Source organism: Aspergillus puulaauensis, chromosome 1 (genome assembly GCF_016861865.1).
Source record: "Aspergillus puulaauensis MK2 DNA, chromosome 1, nearly complete sequence".
NCBI classification, from domain to species: domain Eukaryota; kingdom Fungi; phylum Ascomycota; class Eurotiomycetes; order Eurotiales; family Aspergillaceae; genus Aspergillus; species Aspergillus puulaauensis.
Window position 1 is genome coordinate 4,084,974 of NC_054857.1, and position 16,219 is coordinate 4,101,192.

The 16,219-nt window shown below is 50.1% G+C and overlaps 7 protein-coding genes across 7 annotated transcripts; 3 read left to right on the forward strand and 4 right to left on the reverse strand.

Annotated features, from left to right (window-relative positions):
* Positions 1-38: 38 nt before the first annotated feature.
* APUU_11617A (uncharacterized protein) lies at positions 39-377 on the reverse strand (the record flags this gene model as incomplete). Its single annotated transcript, XM_041697727.1, has 1 exon — positions 39-377. The coding sequence occupies one exon, from the start codon at positions 375-377 to the stop codon at positions 39-41; it is 339 nt and encodes a 112-aa protein (XP_041550983.1).
* A 590-nt stretch (positions 378-967) lies between these two features.
* Positions 968-3,073, forward strand: NGG1 (histone acetyltransferase NGG1; the record flags this gene model as incomplete). Its single annotated transcript, XM_041697728.1, has 3 exons — positions 968-1,511; positions 1,579-2,036; positions 2,090-3,073. 3 exons carry the CDS (start codon positions 968-970, stop codon positions 3,071-3,073), a joined length of 1,986 nt encoding a protein of 661 aa, XP_041550984.1.
* Positions 3,074-3,698: 625 nt separating this feature from the next.
* On the reverse strand, positions 3,699-5,515 carry NPR2 (nitrogen permease regulating protein NPR2; the record flags this gene model as incomplete). Its single annotated transcript, XM_041697729.1, has 4 exons — positions 3,699-4,742; positions 4,794-4,930; positions 4,983-5,411; positions 5,473-5,515. 4 exons carry the CDS (start codon positions 5,513-5,515, stop codon positions 3,699-3,701), a joined length of 1,653 nt encoding a protein of 550 aa, XP_041550985.1.
* A 636-nt stretch (positions 5,516-6,151) lies between these two features.
* Positions 6,152-7,054, reverse strand: APUU_11620A (uncharacterized protein; the record flags this gene model as incomplete). The annotated part of the gene is made up of 1 exon (XM_041697731.1): positions 6,152-7,054. The coding sequence occupies one exon, from the start codon at positions 7,052-7,054 to the stop codon at positions 6,152-6,154; it is 903 nt and encodes a 300-aa protein (XP_041550986.1).
* Positions 7,055-8,879: 1,825 nt separating this feature from the next.
* On the forward strand, positions 8,880-11,763 carry APUU_11621S (putative DNA repair protein; the record flags this gene model as incomplete). The annotated part of the gene is made up of 8 exons (XM_041697732.1): positions 8,880-8,907; positions 8,964-8,981; positions 9,047-9,180; positions 9,231-9,329; positions 9,382-9,535; positions 9,585-9,853; positions 9,899-10,501; positions 10,555-11,763. 8 exons carry the CDS (start codon positions 8,880-8,882, stop codon positions 11,761-11,763), a joined length of 2,514 nt encoding a protein of 837 aa, XP_041550987.1.
* Positions 11,764-12,446: 683 nt separating this feature from the next.
* Positions 12,447-13,009, forward strand: APUU_11622S (uncharacterized protein; the record flags this gene model as incomplete). The annotated part of the gene is made up of 3 exons (XM_041697733.1): positions 12,447-12,677; positions 12,758-12,832; positions 12,905-13,009. The coding sequence occupies 3 exons, from the start codon at positions 12,447-12,449 to the stop codon at positions 13,007-13,009; spliced, it is 411 nt and encodes a 136-aa protein (XP_041550988.1).
* A 280-nt stretch (positions 13,010-13,289) lies between these two features.
* URE1_1 (urease Ure) lies at positions 13,290-16,189 on the reverse strand (the record flags this gene model as incomplete). The annotated part of the gene is made up of 6 exons (XM_041697734.1): positions 13,290-13,550; positions 13,616-13,675; positions 13,743-15,797; positions 15,860-15,886; positions 15,983-16,069; positions 16,169-16,189. The coding sequence occupies 6 exons, from the start codon at positions 16,187-16,189 to the stop codon at positions 13,290-13,292; spliced, it is 2,511 nt and encodes an 836-aa protein (XP_041550989.1).
* Positions 16,190-16,219: the final 30 nt, after the last annotated feature.

The window sequence follows — 16,219 nt, forward strand, 5'->3', positions numbered from 1 at the left end:
GCGTGAGGGCCGAATCAATAGTTCGTGAAGAAGATAAGTCAGAGCGTGGGTGGCCGAATCGCTGTTGCTATCCGCCGCCAGAGAGCGCGGGAGCTACGCAGGGAGAATGCAATCGCAGCAAAACAAGAAGCAAGAGAAATGGAAGCGAATACTTTTATCCGCACACGATTTCTATTCTCGTCCAGGATCGCACTCAGGCTGATTCCCTGTTCCAAAGTACGATGCCGTCCAAAGTGGAGCACCGTCGACGTTTGCGGACAGTTGAGCGACGGAGAGCGCGGAAAGCATGTTGTCGACAGTAATAAATCCTGACGAAAAGACTCTGCCTTAAATGTATGGCCATCATCAGTGCAGGCAAGATCAGATCCCACAACCATAGGACTCGACACGCAGCAAAGCTGAAGAGCCAATGCATCGATCCTGTTTGCCGTCTCTCATCTTCAATAATATCCTCTCAACACTTTAATATTGCCTACAGTAGCAAAAGCCATTGTAGGATAATAAAGAATAAACCAGAAGTATGAACAGTCTGCCAGTTGTGAAGCATTTATTTCCCAGTTGCTTGCGCAGGTAAGTATCAACAAGAATGATGTCCTTTGGTTCATGATACAAGGTAGGTTTGCAGATCATGGACCGTGCTTTGAACTCTGGTTCGGCAACCTCCTTATCGCCGCTTATCGCTATTCTCAGGTGATATCACGTGCTGCGGCTCACATGATGATGCGAGACCGCGTTGGAGTATCCAAGATGTTGTGAATTCGAAATCATTGTCTTCATCCCAGATTTTCTGCTTATTCTTTCGCTGGAGTGCACAGTTACAGCTCCTGTCTCCCCAGTAATTATTCGGTATCTATCAAGGCTTCGCTCAAGAACGTGGATATGGTCTATTAAGGCCCAAATCACCAAAGCGCCATCTTTCGATTTGCACATACTAGCAACCTATGTTTAACTAAGCTACACCTTAGAAATGCCATCTGCGAACAAAGGAAAAGGAAAGGGTCGTGATGTGCGACCGTCGCGCAGCCGCAACACGACTCCCAGCTCTGGCTTCAGCGCAGCTCCGACCGCAACCTCCGCCCCTCTTACCAGCTACCTTGACAACGACGCATCCAAACTTATCATCCCCACAACAGTACACTATGCGGATATTCTGGAACGTATGGGCGGAGTGGGACCTATCCCTGATTCAAGGTCTTTGGAGTCCTTGGTGGAACACCTCAGGTCCCTGAGTCAATCGGCGGAGGCTCGTGGTGATGCCTGCAATGCCGGGATTAGGGAGCTATCCCAAAAGCGCAAGGAAGTGGTAGATGAGCCCGATTCGTTTGATGGTTCCGAACGCGTGAAGATGAAGCGTGAAGCGGAGGAGGACGACGAAGAGACCAAGTCATCCAAGTCGGGGAAGCTTAAGAAGCGAAAGGAACGGGGTAGTAGCTCGAAGGAGGAGCGCCCGTTGACATATGGCGCTCACGAAATTGGTCGCCAGGACGGTGGAGAAACGAAAGTTGAAGGTGGTAAGTTCACCCTCGCTCCCGCAAAATCACAAGTCATAATCAAAGCATGCTAAGTATATACTCCTAGCTGCATCCCCAGCTTCCAAAAAGTCCAAAAACGCAGTATCAGACGAAACATCTTCACTCTCCCCGCCATCATTAGCCTCACCACGTCAGGACAATGACGGTGCAGATGCTGCTTCACCCAAATCCGATGACAGCTCTGAGTCGCATCAACCTGAACCAGCTCCGGCTGTACCTCAAATCCAAGTCTTCGGCCCCAATCCGCTCAAATTCGATGATCCCACGATATATCACATTCGAGACATCACGCAAGGAATGACGGACGATGAGAAGAAGGAGATATTCAGCGTCAATGCTTTTCCAGAAAGCGACTTACGCCACCTAATGGCTGGAATTCCTCCGGACCGTGATTTCAGTAATTCTAAGCCCACCAACCAAGTTAACGCCAACACCTTTCTTCTCTATATCGAGCCTTATGTACGACCGATGATGGAGGAAGATATAGCTTTCTTAAAAGAAAAGGTTTGACCCTCTATCCATCATAATCCATATAATGTGCTGACCATAAGCTACAGGGTGGCCGAGTCACGCCATTCATAATGCCAAAGCGAGGAAAGAAACACTATACGGATGTGTGGGCTGAAGAAGACGGTCTAATGAATATCGATCAAGCAAACGGCGACCGAGAGAAGTTACCTTTAAACGAAGGCCGAGGAAATATTGAGCAGGTTACCGATGAGACAGCGGAGACAGATAAAGTGTCCGTGGGCCCGTTGGTCAGTCGTCTCTATTCTTTGTTACGATATGAGCATCGTGCGCCTCCCGATGAGAATGCCACCAATGGCAACACCAACGGGGATATGTCGATGAATGGTCAGAACGGAGACTCAATGGATATCGATAACCCAGCGGGAGAGTCAGAAAATAAACACCAGGCGTCTGCAACTTCGTTTCGTGCCGCATCACCCAGCGGTTTCAAGGTCCCGGCAGCCAAACTTGACCACGCACAGCTAGACGAGCGACTCAAAGCGGAGCTTCGGCACGTCGGTTTCCTCGGAGCCGACGACAACCCGGATTACGATGCTCACTATGACGATGACATCGCCCAGCGCCTCCGTCTTTTACAAAGCGAGCTCAAGAAACAGATGATCATTAATAGCGCACGTAAAACAAGAGTCCTCGAGGTCGCCCGCGAGCGCATGGCTTTCCAGGAGTACATGACCATCCACGATGATCTAGACTCCCAGGTCCAACAAGCTTATCTAAAGCGGACCAGGACTCTAGGAAAGAGCAAGAAGGGTTCCCAGGCGAAACATCGACCCGGTGGAGCTGGCGGTGGAAGCCACGTCGTCAGCGCTGCTGGTATCAGCCGGCCTGCCATTGGAGACGTTGCTCGAACGCTCATGGACCGCCGCAAGCGCTGGCGCGACTGCATCGGGCCTGTCTTCAAAGACTGCAAAACGACCGTCCCTGGAACAAGTGACAGCATTTTTACACCATCCCTTATGTCAGAGTATGAGAAGATGGAAGTGGAAGGATGGGATGAAGAGCAAGAGTGATCAAATCATCTTCTTATTCTTATTCTTTTTATTCTTCATGTTTATATTCCTACCGAGACCTACTTCAGTTCTCGGCGATTCACGTGGCATCGATTCGGCATGGTTGACTGACGGACTGGCTTTATCTATTTTGGCGCAATATGGAGCAAATTTCTAAATCGGAGGTGGTAGGCGTTGGAAACCGTCCATGGAGGGTTTTTGTTTGTGTATATCGTCCCTCGAATATGACCACTCATTGTATCATGACTCTATTGCCCATTACGATGTAGGAAGTCACGATCGTTATTTACCCAAGATAGGAAGGGGCCATCGGCCGGTTGTTGTTGCCTTAAGAAACTGAGATTATCTAGGAAGGCGCAATAGGTCTTCGAACCAAATGGGAAAGAACGACTGGCCGGGCGCCAGCTTCACTTCAGTCCGGTAGGTACCTAACATACCATGGAAGGTTGCGCCTTTCGCCGCATTTAGGTATCGTGCCTGCCTTGCCAGATTGACAAATACGGGTAGCACGCGTAAGTAATACTTACTAACGGGACGGTATATGGTCAAGCAGAAAAACAAATTTGGGTATCAATTGTAGAGAACTTCGAATATAAATCTCTCGATATCAAACACGCCAGCGAAATCAACGATGAACAATCAGAACCTCACCATGATAGCGCTTCAACCTCGCCGTCAACTCTCGCTCACTGACCTCTAGCTCGGTGCAGATCTGGTCAAAGCAATGCATGCCATCCAAGTACTTGGATAACTCTTTATCATCGATGAAATCCTCCTCGTCATCATCATACAGTAAGGCTGAGCGACCCACACTATGCACAGATGCACGATCTCGATCCCTCACATCCTCGCTGCGATTATGGTGGTGGTGGTGATGATGATGTTGCGAGATAGGCGCGGGTTCATCACCCGCACTGGAGGCATATGGGCTGTTGGCGCCTGTCCCAGGACCTCGCGAAGACGGCCCGCTGTGTGTAGGCAGGTAATGGGAACGCGGCGTTGTGGCTCCTGATTTGAACTGAGGGGCTGGATTTCCTGTTGCTATTGCGTATTTGTGTACTCGGTACAGGAATCCCTTGATGATACCGAATGTGATGAAGCGACGGATGTCGATGTGGGTGAGCTGACGGCTGTGCTGGAGATACCATTGTTTAACGCTCTGACCTTGTTTCAGACTGCCGTATAGCTCCACGATGCCGACACCGTCGACTACCTCTCGATTTACGGAGGGGTGCTTTGCTAGGGGGTCTGCACTTGAGGAGATGAGTGTGCTTGTGTTTGCTGGGCTGGGAGTTGCGGTGGGACTAATATTTTCGTTTGTGCTAGTCAGGACGCTGTCGTTACCGAGACTGGGGGTTGGGTCCCCGATCGGTGGCCAGACGTCGTCTTTATCGTGGCCAGAAGAGATGGCAGAGGGTGCAGTCATCGGGGAAGCGAAGAGTGTGTTGACATAGCGAGCGCATTCCTGCTGCATGTTCTCGTCTGCGGCAATTGTGGTGCTAAACAGTGCAGTGGGTGCGTAGATGCTGGAAAATGAAAAGGTGTCCAGAAGGAAGAGGCAGCCGTAGTAAAGGAGATGCCGGATTGCGCGGCATGTGAGGGAGAAGTCAGTATCAGCGAGGAGGGATATGATGCGAATACTGTTGACCCCGTTGATATGTGGAACGATCTAATGGTAGCTGTCAGTAGCTGAGTTGTATACGAAAGTAATTCAATATACCCGCTGCATTGTGAGGTCCCAGTTCTCATCAAGGAACGCTTGGTAGCGGACCGTAAATAAGGGAACCTGCCAGGCACGAACAGGGGGTGGGGTAGGATAGACAGGAAATAGCTTGACGTTCAATGTATTCAATTCATCTGCTTCTACATCAGTCCTAGACTCAGAAAGGAGAAGGGAGCGAAAGCATACCGATTGGGATCATGCACTCGCAATAGTTGTTCAAATCCTCCATCAGTGTCTCGCACAAACTGTATACTTTCCCCTCGCCACTTTTGCTGTGATCTCGAGATAGAAACCCGTTTTGTTCCTCCAGCCCACGCATCAGGTCCGCCAGTTTCTGGACAACGCTTTTGTAGCTGCTGAAATCATCCTCTTCCCCCAGTACCACGCAAAAGTTGAAAATGAACTCATTCCGGTCGTATCGAGGTGACTTCATGCATATCGGATATCCCAGAATACGGTATCCGTCTGTGCATACCTGAATCAGGTTCCCACATAGCTCCTGGCGAGGTATCACGAAGAACGATATATCCGAGAAGGTGAGGAAGAGAGGCTGCGAGGGGGCCGTGTTGGAGGGGGCAATTGCTCCATCGGGGACCTGGTGAACGACCTTCGGGCCTTAAATATTGTCAGTATTTGACGATGCCTGTACAAATAATGACTAGTCTGAGCAACCGACCTTCCTGCGTGTCGAACTTGCTGTAGAAAATGGCCTTGATCATGGTTGAGGGGCGACACGGCCGACATTAAAGTCAACGAACTGAAAGTCGGGTCACACTGAGCCCCAGGTCATTTTGTCGCTGCGAGATGTGTTATGTTATAAGTATGCTGTATTAAGCATGCTCTGCGCATGAGTCCGTCGGAAAGTAGCTGGTTGCTGTGGGGAGAAACCTGATTGCTGAAGTTGGGGAACCTCGGAGGGGGTGGAACATTTGAAGCTCCCAAGGCCGATCAACTCCACACTACAACCAAAGACTAAACAAAGCACAACTCATAAGATATTTTAAAATTCCAATATTAAAACCATCGCAATTTTTTTGCCTAGAAACATGTTGACGGAATATCCAAGTTCTAAACTCCCAGTAACCACACGAGACTTGGTTCAAACGCGGAAGGACTGCTAAGAACGCACCGGGGTATTGGGTAAAGCTCACAGCCAACATCGCATAAACAACTAGGAGATCTATATGGCGAGAAAGCAGCCCGCAGGTGAAAAAATTAATAATAAAATGATGGAAAAGAGAGACTGCCACTCAAACGCCATATATGCGCGCCAAAGAAGAAGATGTGGGCGGAAAAAGCAAGAATATGCAGTCATGTTAGCCGAGTCCAATGGAGGAAAGCCCATAAAACACCTCCTACCGTGCGGCCCTTGCAGGTGTTTGAGGGGGTCGGCGAATACCGGCGCTGGTAGAAAGCAAGCGAGATGGCATTGACGTGTTCAGCGGTTCAGAAAACGATACAGAATGTTGGATCGAAGTTCTACCCGTTTGGGGTATCGAGGCGGGAAGGTCGTACAGGAAGTTCAACGGCTGGCCTCTACGGATCGCATTTAAAACGTCCGTGTAACTGCCACGCTCTCCTGCTTCCTTAAGCCACTGCTCCCAGTCCTCATCCAATGGTACATTGGCACCCCGTTCTCTTGCCGCTGTTGCAGCAAGAAGGCGATGGTTCAGTTCCACCCCGCAGCTCTCCATCTCCTCGTCGCTGGAATCCTCACTCTCCTGTAGCTGCAACTCACAGTCGACGCCCCGATCATCCATTGCGCCATTCGGAATCTCTGCCTCCTCGTATGTCGCAGCTCTAGCCTTTGTTTCGCGAATTGGCTCCGGGCCATCCTCAACATGGATTACGACAGATGGAAGTGGCGATGGCGATGCAGGTCGGATCGCATCAGCGGTGGTGTCACGGACCTTCACACCTTCCTCCTTTTCGTAGCGTTGTCGCGCGGACTTGGTACCTTCCCAACGACATAGTGAGCCTATCTCTTTCTCTGACAGACCAAGCTCGTCAAAGACTCTGAATAATTTGCGATGCCATGGGAAACGGCTCAACCTCATGCGATGCGGGCCATAGGAGTAGTCCAAGCCAGGGTATTGGGCTTCCACGCTGTCTAGCGATCCATAGAAGGTGGATGTCTCGATGCGTACCTCCGGGACCAGGTTAAGCGCGATATGGGCGGCAAATGTTGCTGGGTCGCTGGTGCGCTGACGTGGGAAAGTTGCTCGATGTACTATTTGAGCCAGAGATGGTTTGTGCATTGTGAAGACGAAAAAAAAGTGTTACTGATGGACTTGATAGGTGAAGGCAGCAGTCGAATTCGCAACAAGCCAACTTAGGGGTACGAATATCGGGTGCAGGTAAGGCGAAAGGGAGATTATAAGATAAGGCCCAATAATGGATCGCTCGTTCCCCAAGGCTCTTATTATAATGTGGAGAAGGGCAGCCGACCTGCTAATTTTAGGCCAGTCCGATGAAAAGGCTGAGCAGTTTGCACTGGAACTGAGCGAAAGAGAGCTGGAAGAAACAAGTTGAATGACAAAGGAATCAGAAAGGAGGCGAGATCGGGCAATAGCTGGCTCGTGCCACTCCTGGTTGCGGAAGCGGGCAATAAGAGGGACCTTTGTAAGTTTGGAGGTAATAGTAACCTTCTGGAGGCCGTCGATCAATAGTTGAAATTCAGAAACAATGATGGGCGTGGTCCTTGTCGCACGAAGGTAGCCTTAACTCCCCGCACAATGGGAGCCAGGCGAGGGAGTAGATATGTATCAAAAACTGGAATTATGGCACAATCAGAACGTCGAATGAGCGAGAGTCCAGCAATCACATCTCATGGATGGATAAGCTTCGGCGTTGTGAGGGCGGATTGAAGTCCGTCGAAAACCAAAACAAGGAGCTGCGACTCGGTGCTGCCGCGGGGATTGCGAGGAACTATAAGGACTTCCACTTTGCCCAAGGTAGATAAAACCCGCGGATCAACTCTCAACTGCTGAGCACTGGATTATTAACTGGGTGTTGGTGAATGTGATGCACCACAAGCTAGGTTTCCAAACCGTCGCTGGCGTTAGGTCCAAGGTCAGCGCCGTCCGTTTATCTAGAAGCCTGAAAGTGAAAACACTGCGTCCATGGTCAATGATACGCTGGGCCGTGGGTGGAGTCTGGACAGTCGATCGGGTTTCAAATCCAAAACAAGGGAACAAAGCGGACGAAGGCGAGGGAGGCGAGGGAGCGACAGGTTTTATAAGGCGACTTGCCTCCAAGTCGGCTGACCACGCATACAAGTGACCAGCTCATCAGCGTACTTGCGTGGAGCACTGGAGCGTTGCTGGGGGTGAGCTAGCCACCTTCGCATGCGACAGCAGCTGGATCCAGCGATGGTCGAGTTGTCCACCTAATAATCGTATGCACCATCAAACCCATCGATTGCAGTGCGTTGGCCAGCGGGTCTTGCGTCCACTCGTTTCGCGGAGGCTAGCTGCATGGCCACTTGGTCAACGACAGCCCAACTGTTCAAGGTTGTCTCGCCCGGGCGCTACGCCGGGGGGGCCATGTAGGTACTTCAATGAGGGAATGCAGCGGGAGAGCATGATAGGCTCTGTGTTCAGCCCTGATAACTAGCACGAACAGAAAAAGGCCGAGGTCTCGCCCGCTCGTCAAGACCTCAACAGACGCTCCGACTTGTCAATGCAAATGTGTGGAATGCTCCAATCAATGCGAGGTTCTAGGCTGCGATCTGACCTACTCCGAGTAGATGTCTCAGGTGTGGCTGCGACTACTATATTTGCCACGAGAAATAAATCCTAGTGATGCTGTAGCCCGCCACAATGATCAATCATATCATCGCGATGCAAACTTGGCTTCGATTAAAATTTTATGTCCGTCAGTTGAAGACTTCAAAAAATATACTCAGTGCGGTGGCCGTCACGTGCAGCCAGCTTTCTTCACCAAACGCAAACAACTTCCTTCATCACCATCCACTTTGTATCGTCACCTTCATCAGGAGAAGCCGTACACCTTATCTATACGATAACATGACCGCCTGTAGCTCCCAAATACCCCATAATTATCAGCCATCAAATATCACCGATGTCGACCTTTGATGGAATCGTCCAAGGTACTTAAAGTGTCCGGGTACCTTCGTTGCAAGCTGCTGACAAGCCAAATTCCCAGAATTTCCTTTCATCACTAGTGGGTTTAGGCTACTGCTTCTACTAAAGTGAAATGCCGCGGGTTAATGTTGAAATGGTTATTAGTCGATTACTTCCGCAAAAATCCAGAGCGGCCACCTCCTCTGGCCTGCTTCCTCAGCCATGCCCATAGCGACCACCTTCAAGGACTTGAGTCCTTCAGAGCCCCCTTCATTTATTGCTCGGTGGCTACCAGAGAGGTATTTCAATGTCCAAGTGTCTGGATCTGCTCGCTAACATTTTGATGGAGTTGCTTCTGCGGATTGAGAAATATCCCCATCGAATGAATTTCAATAATGGCGTCCTTGAATCCAGAAGGCTGCATTACAAGCATTTGTCGAAACTTCTGGTAGGGAATCTAAATCACATATGGTTTCATCGTTTATTTTAACTCGGCGTAGAGACCCGTTCCTTTGAATACACCAACAGAGATCGATCTGACCCCCAGGCTCTCTATCAGAGTCACCCTTCTAGACGCAAACCACTGCACTGGCGCTGTGATGTTTCTCATTGAAGGCGATGGAAAATCTATTCTGTACACCGGTGATATACGCGGTATGCTCTCTCTCCTTGAACCCCAATATCTGTAACTGATGAATGATAGCGGAACCATGGTGGATCGATGGTATCGTTCGACACCCAGTTATGATCCCATATACTTTGGGAAACAAGCGGTTGGATAAGGTATATCTAGATACTACATTTGCTCACACAGGTCACACATTCCGTACCTTTCCAACAAAAGCCGATGGCATCGCCGAGCTTTTAGGCAAGCTAGAACCGTATCCAGAAAACACCCTATTCTACTTCCGTGCGTGGACGTTTGGTTATGAAGAGGTTTGGGTGGCACTCGCGGCTGCCCTAAAATCTAAGGTAAGTACAAATTCCGATTTGTCTTCTTCTAGCTTACAAGTCCAGATCCACGTAGATCGATATCAAATCGGCCTGTATAAATCTGTTTCAGCTTCCTGCAGAGAAGGCAGCGGGGCTACTGAAGCACCTTCTCTTTGTGGGTTCGAACTCGGTAATAGGTTCATACCTGGCTGTCTGAGCGAAGATGAGCGGTCTCGTATCCACAGCTGCGAACCAGGAGTTCATTGCCCCGTCGCGTCTTCAAAGAACACTGTCTATGTAACACCAATTGTAAGCCGAACCGCGGACGGCTCCGATGTTCCCGAGGTGGGAACTGGAGGTGGATTAGGTAATTTATACCAGATCCACGAACTGGAGCTTCCTGATCAATCCTCACTTGTCAAACTAGAAGAGCTCTGTAGCGAAAAGATACATGATCCACAGGCTCTTTTCAAGGCAAGGGAAGCTCTCTTCAAAGCATTCAAGTCCAAAAGCAAGACACTATCGCTCGACAGCTATGGATTGAAAGACGCTCACGAAATGCCACTAGATGAGCTCGTGAGTATGCTTAGCCGTGGTCGCTTGGGTGAAGAGTCTACAACCCCTGGGGATTTGAAACCATCGACTAAAATCCTGGAGGGAACCGGGAAGCCTCTCCCAAGAAGTATTGTATGTGTTGCATTGCATATCCGCTGCTATACTACTTACTAACGGAACCATAGAACTTTCCCTACTCTCGCCATTCCTCTTACGCCGAGCTGTGTGAGCTGCTGCGTACTTTGAAACCTCGGGATGTTTACCCCTGTACAGTGGATCCTCTTGATTGGGATGAAGACATTTCTATGCAGAGCCTATTTGGCCACCTCTGCTCCGACAGCGTGTTTACCCACGACCAATACATGCGTGAAATAACCGCCACGAAAAATGGCGAACCCCCTAGGAAAAGAAGAAGGCATGACGCCACATCTTCGACCCAATCAACCCAGCAGTCATCGGCTACAACTGACAATAACGGTATTTCGCAAGCCTCACAATCTTCTCTTCGAGCAGTTGCAGAATCAAGGGGTTCTCTAGCCGAGGTGACTTGTGGTCGTCCATCCGCCTCGGAAACCTCTACATCCAGACCTCCTGCCACCTCATCACCTCCACCATCACCTTTGTCTAAAGGGCCGCCGCAACCGACCCCACAAACGTTGGAAATAATTGAAAATTCCACTAACACACCAAATAACGACTCTCTTAAAATCCCCTCCCTTAGTCCGGAAACCGCGAAGGTGAGGCGGAATACCATCCGTCAAGCATGGCACCTCCTCCATGATGACGAGAAATCCCAACACGAAGACTTTCTTCTCGGGCCCCTTCCATCCTCATGGCCAACAGACAGGGAAATTTCTCACCAGGGCCTATCTATGCCAGAAACGCAACTGCCCGAGGTGGCCCTCGACAAATCTTCCCAAGCGACGGCAGTCAACGAACCTAATACTGAAAATTCTCAGTCTACGACAACTTTCCAGCGGGGAGAGGCACGTTCTTTCCATGAAGAAAACCTAATCACAGAGGTGGACGTGGTCATGAACACTGATTATTCCGATACGAACACCGAACACCAAACAACCCCACAGCCCTCCAGCCAACACACGGTATCCTCATCCGCATTCGCTTCGCAAAGCCAGAACCAACAAGCTCAAGAAGTCGAGCATGATTTCATAAGCGACGAGTACTACATTCGCGAGCATGAACATCCAGGTCCTGAAACAAGCGCGGGTTGTAGCTCAGCAGCCCAACCACGACCCTTTGTCCGACGGGAGTCGTCCATTCGGAATCGGATGGTGGCATATGCCGCAGCAAGAGAAGATAGTTATGATGCGTGGGCAGCAATGTCTCTTACTTCAGCGGGCAATAATCACACAGAGGAGGAAGTTGAACTATAAACTCGTACGTGTTCAAGCTGTGTGGGCCAATTTGTGGAAATGCTTGCGCTAAGTAGCTAAGAACACATTAGTTATATTCACTCCTAATGTAAGCTCCTGAGGATTCGCCCTTGTCCATATTAATGAATGAGAGCTGCCCCCCCTCTTCGCAGCGAGCATTCTCTTCTTTAGTGAACATTGCCCTGCAGCTCTCAATGTTCTGGCCCTTGTCCACACCGATAGACCAAAATAAATCTTTCCATTCTTCTCTTATATGTTCCAGAGTGGTCCGTATTGATGAATGAGGGGAGTCTTCCCCGCTCCCCATGCTTTATCTTTCTTAGCGTGAGGCACTGAGTAACGTAAGACTAAGAGCATCTCGTTGAGGGCCTGGCCAGCTTATAGCACGCGATTCCGGTCCAATTGCGGGGATGCCCTCAACACGGATAGTGGGGATACCGGGTGCCTCTCCGAATTTCTCCTCGTCGGGAGCTGCAGCCGGGGGTTTCTTCCCCTCATCAGGTTAAGCAACACGGCGAGATCGTCACTATACGCCGGGAATGCGTCCGACTTGCCCGCGGGAAATACAATTGCTCATATACTATATTAATGAGTGAATGCATAACCTCATCTCTGGCTGAACTCTTTCTTCCTTTCCAATTGTCTCTAACCAGCAACAAAGCAAAGCAAAAACCACAAGCAAAATGTCCAACCTCGTCCCTCTCACCGTCATCAAAGGCGCCGGCCACGAGTTCATCCCCCTCCCCCAGGGCGAGAACGCAATAACGGCAGACTTCCACTCAATCCGCACCAAGACTGAGTCGCCTGCTTATGTTACGTCCGGGTTCTACAAGATCGAGGCTGGACCTCAGAGACCTGCGCACTACAACTTTGAGGAGACGAAGTATGTCCTGAACGGACAGATTGATGTCTTGGTATGTCCCTTCCGCAAACCCGGATCATTCTACCTCAACATGTATATGATATGCTGACTACTACTGTTTTCTTCGTACAGGATGAGGCTACCGGAATCACACACCATCTAGTCCCAGGAGACTTTGCCTTCTTCCACGTTGGATCGAAGGTTAAGGTATGTTGTCAATTGCGACCTCTTTTTCTCTTTTTACCTTATCTGAGCATATCGCTAACATTGACCTTCCAGTTCTCAACCAAGTCCTCAGGATTCGCCTTCTACGCCGTTACTCGACCGGTCCGAAACCCCCACTCTAACCTCCAGGGCCGCGAGGAGGGCACTTCCAAGCTGTAAAGAATGAAATGAAGCCAACGGGAATTCGACCCCTCTTTTGATATGTCCGATATGAAATGAATCTATAGATCAATACTGTGGCAATACATACTCGCCATTTGGACCTTTCTTCTGCGTACTCTAGTAATTAGTATTCTGTTGATCACTGATAGAAAATATGTATAGAGACATATATACATATTAACATCCATAGATATATACATAACCGCTCCACTTCGCTATAGAAAATCATTATATATATCATCAAAACCATAACCAACCCAATTATAACAAAATCTCTCTAATAAACAAAATAATCCTGCGTCAGCGGCAACCACTCCGCCGGCTCCGCAGTGCAAAGTTCCCCGTCTGCCTCGACGCGATAACTCTCCGGGTCGACCTTCATCTTCGGCATCGTGTTGTTGAACTTCATATCGTTTTTGCCGATATTGCGACACTGCTTGACTGCCTCGATGCGCTTCTTGAGTCCGTAGTTTTGGACTGTGTTTGTGTCGATGGAGGTTTGGGAGACGAACATTACGGACGTGCTGGGGAGGTAGGCCTGTTCGGGGTGATGTGGTTAGTTCTCTTCTTTGTTTAACTGTTTCGGCGAGGAGGAATACATACACCGAATTGCGGCCGCATGATGACAGGTTGGATTGTGGGAATTGAGCCGTTGGGATCGCCCTGGTTGAGTGGTTGGTTAGTTCTAAGAAGATGAGAAGTATGGGAAGGTTTTGTTAAGCAAACATACCATCATGGAAGCTGCAATCATTCCACTCTTCAATATCTGAGTTGGCTTGGTACCGAAGTAGTTGGGGGACCAGATGACCAGGTCCGCAAGCTTGCCGACTTCAACACTCCCGATGAGATGGGACATGCCCTGCGCAATAGCCGGGTTGATGGTATACTTGCTGATGTAGCGCTTAACACGGAAGTTGTCTGCGCCGGTGCCTTCGTCCTCTGGCAGTGGGCCTCGCTGCTCCTTGTTCTTGTGTGCCGTGTTCCATGTCCGGAGGATTACTTCACCGCAGCGGCCCATGGCTTGGGAATCTGAAGACATCATGCTAATGGCGCCGAGATCATGGAGGACGTCTTCGGCGGCGATTGTCTCGGCGCGGATTCGGCTTTCGGCGAAGGCGACATCCTCGGGGATGTTCTTGGATAAGTGGTGGCAGACCATGAGCATGTCGAGGTGTTCGTCGAGGGTGTTCATTGTGAATGGGCGGGTAGGGTTTGTGCTGCTGGGGAGTACGTTGGGGTGCTCGACTACGGAAATGATGTCTGGGGCGTGGCCACCGCCGGCGCCTTCGGTGTGGTAAGTGTGGATTGTGCGGTTCTTGAAGGCCTCTATGGTTTGTTCCACAAAACCAGATTCGTTTAGGGTGTCGGTGTGGATCATGCATTGTACATCATATTTGTCGCAAACGTCGAGGCAGGTATCGATGGCGGCTGGTGTAGAACCCCAATCTTCGTGAAGCTTCAGACCGGCTGCTCCTGCGATGATTTGCTCTTCGATGCTCACTCCACCACTGTCGTTTCCTTTTCCGGTGATACCGATGTTGATGGGGATCTGATCGCACGCCTGGATCATCTGGCGCATATGCGTTGGCCCTGGGGTGCAGGTTGTTGCGTTTGTCCCGGTTGACGGGCCAGTTCCTCCTCCTAGGAATGTTGTGATCCCGGTGGCAAGTGCCTCCTGTGCCTGCTGAGGACAGATGAAATGAATATGGGTGTCGAAGCCTCCCGCCGTGATGATTTTGTTTTCTCCCGCAATCACATCTGTTGATGAACCGATCACCATGCTCGGATGGACACCATCCATGACGTCCGGGTTCCCTGACTTGCCAATACCGACAATAGTGCCATCACTGATACCAATGTCTGCTTTGTAGATACCGGACCAATCAATAATAATAGCGTTTGTGATCACTGTATCCAGACACTCCTTCGTAGACTTTCCTGCGGCCTGGCCCATGCCCTCGCGGATACTTTTACCACCGCCGAACGAGCACTCGTCTCCATAATAGGTATAATCCTTCTCAACCTTAACCCAAAGGTTGGTAGTGCCCAGTCGAATCATATCCCCAGTAGTAGGGCCAAACAAACGGGCATATGCTTCTCTTTCTAGCGTGAAAGGCGCAACTAGAGCACTATCCGCACCAGGCTCAGGAACATGCGCAAACCCAGCAGTTTGCAAGCGCTGTACGATCTCATCCGTGCGGCCAAGGTCAACAACCCCTGAAGCAAGGAAATTGCCTCCTTTAATGACTTTATGGCCTCCAATCTCCACAAGGGTGACGGTCTTCGTGTCACCAGGCTCAAATCGAACAGATGTACCTGCAGGAATATCAAGCCGGAACCCATACGCGCGGATGCGATCAAAATGCAACTGCGGATTGACCTCGATGAAATGATAATGTGAGCCGACCTGGATCGGTCGATCACCTTTGCTCATTACCTTGAGCCTGATTCGTTTTCGCCCCTCGTTCAGTGTGATTCGCGCGTTTTTCACGGGGATCACTGCGCCAGGGACCTTCTCAGGTAGGTACTCATCCGGATTGGGATCCGGGAATGAGTCTCCCGGTGGTATTGGGAGGAAACTTCCGTAGAGAGCCTTTTCAAGGTCTCCATCATCGGAGCTAATGGGGTGGTGGACGGTGACTAGATAAGTACCTGTCCTGAAGGTGCCTTCAACTTGTAGTTCGACTAATGTTGAAGGGACTGATGGTAGCACGTGCCGGCGACCGAGCATGGTCTTACCGATGGACATGAGATCAGCAACCGAGTAGTGTCCATCCCGGATTAACTAAATATATAGGTCATTAGTACAGGTTTGGGTCAACGGATGCGATGCCAAGGTCCATATACCTCGTGAAGATTGGACGAGATCAAGGCCTAGTCTGGCGTTAGCAGGGAAGTTCCCAAGAACATAAATTCTCCGAGAATCGAGTCTATTTCCGCCCCGTAGAATAATATCGGAGTACAACGTACTGCAGCCTCAGCATGGTTGAGTCGCACACCACGTGCCAGTCGCCGTTGAGCCAAGAAACCCAACTGCGAGATCGCGAGCTTATCGAGCTATGCATGCGGAGCCAAACTGTCAGCGAAAAAAGGTCCCGCCGCCAAGCAAAAATCAAAATCGACATCAACCATTCTGCAGCCTCTGCAACGACATACCTCCTTTGGAATAAGGTGCATCTTGGAACTGCGCCCTGGATAGCCCAGGCT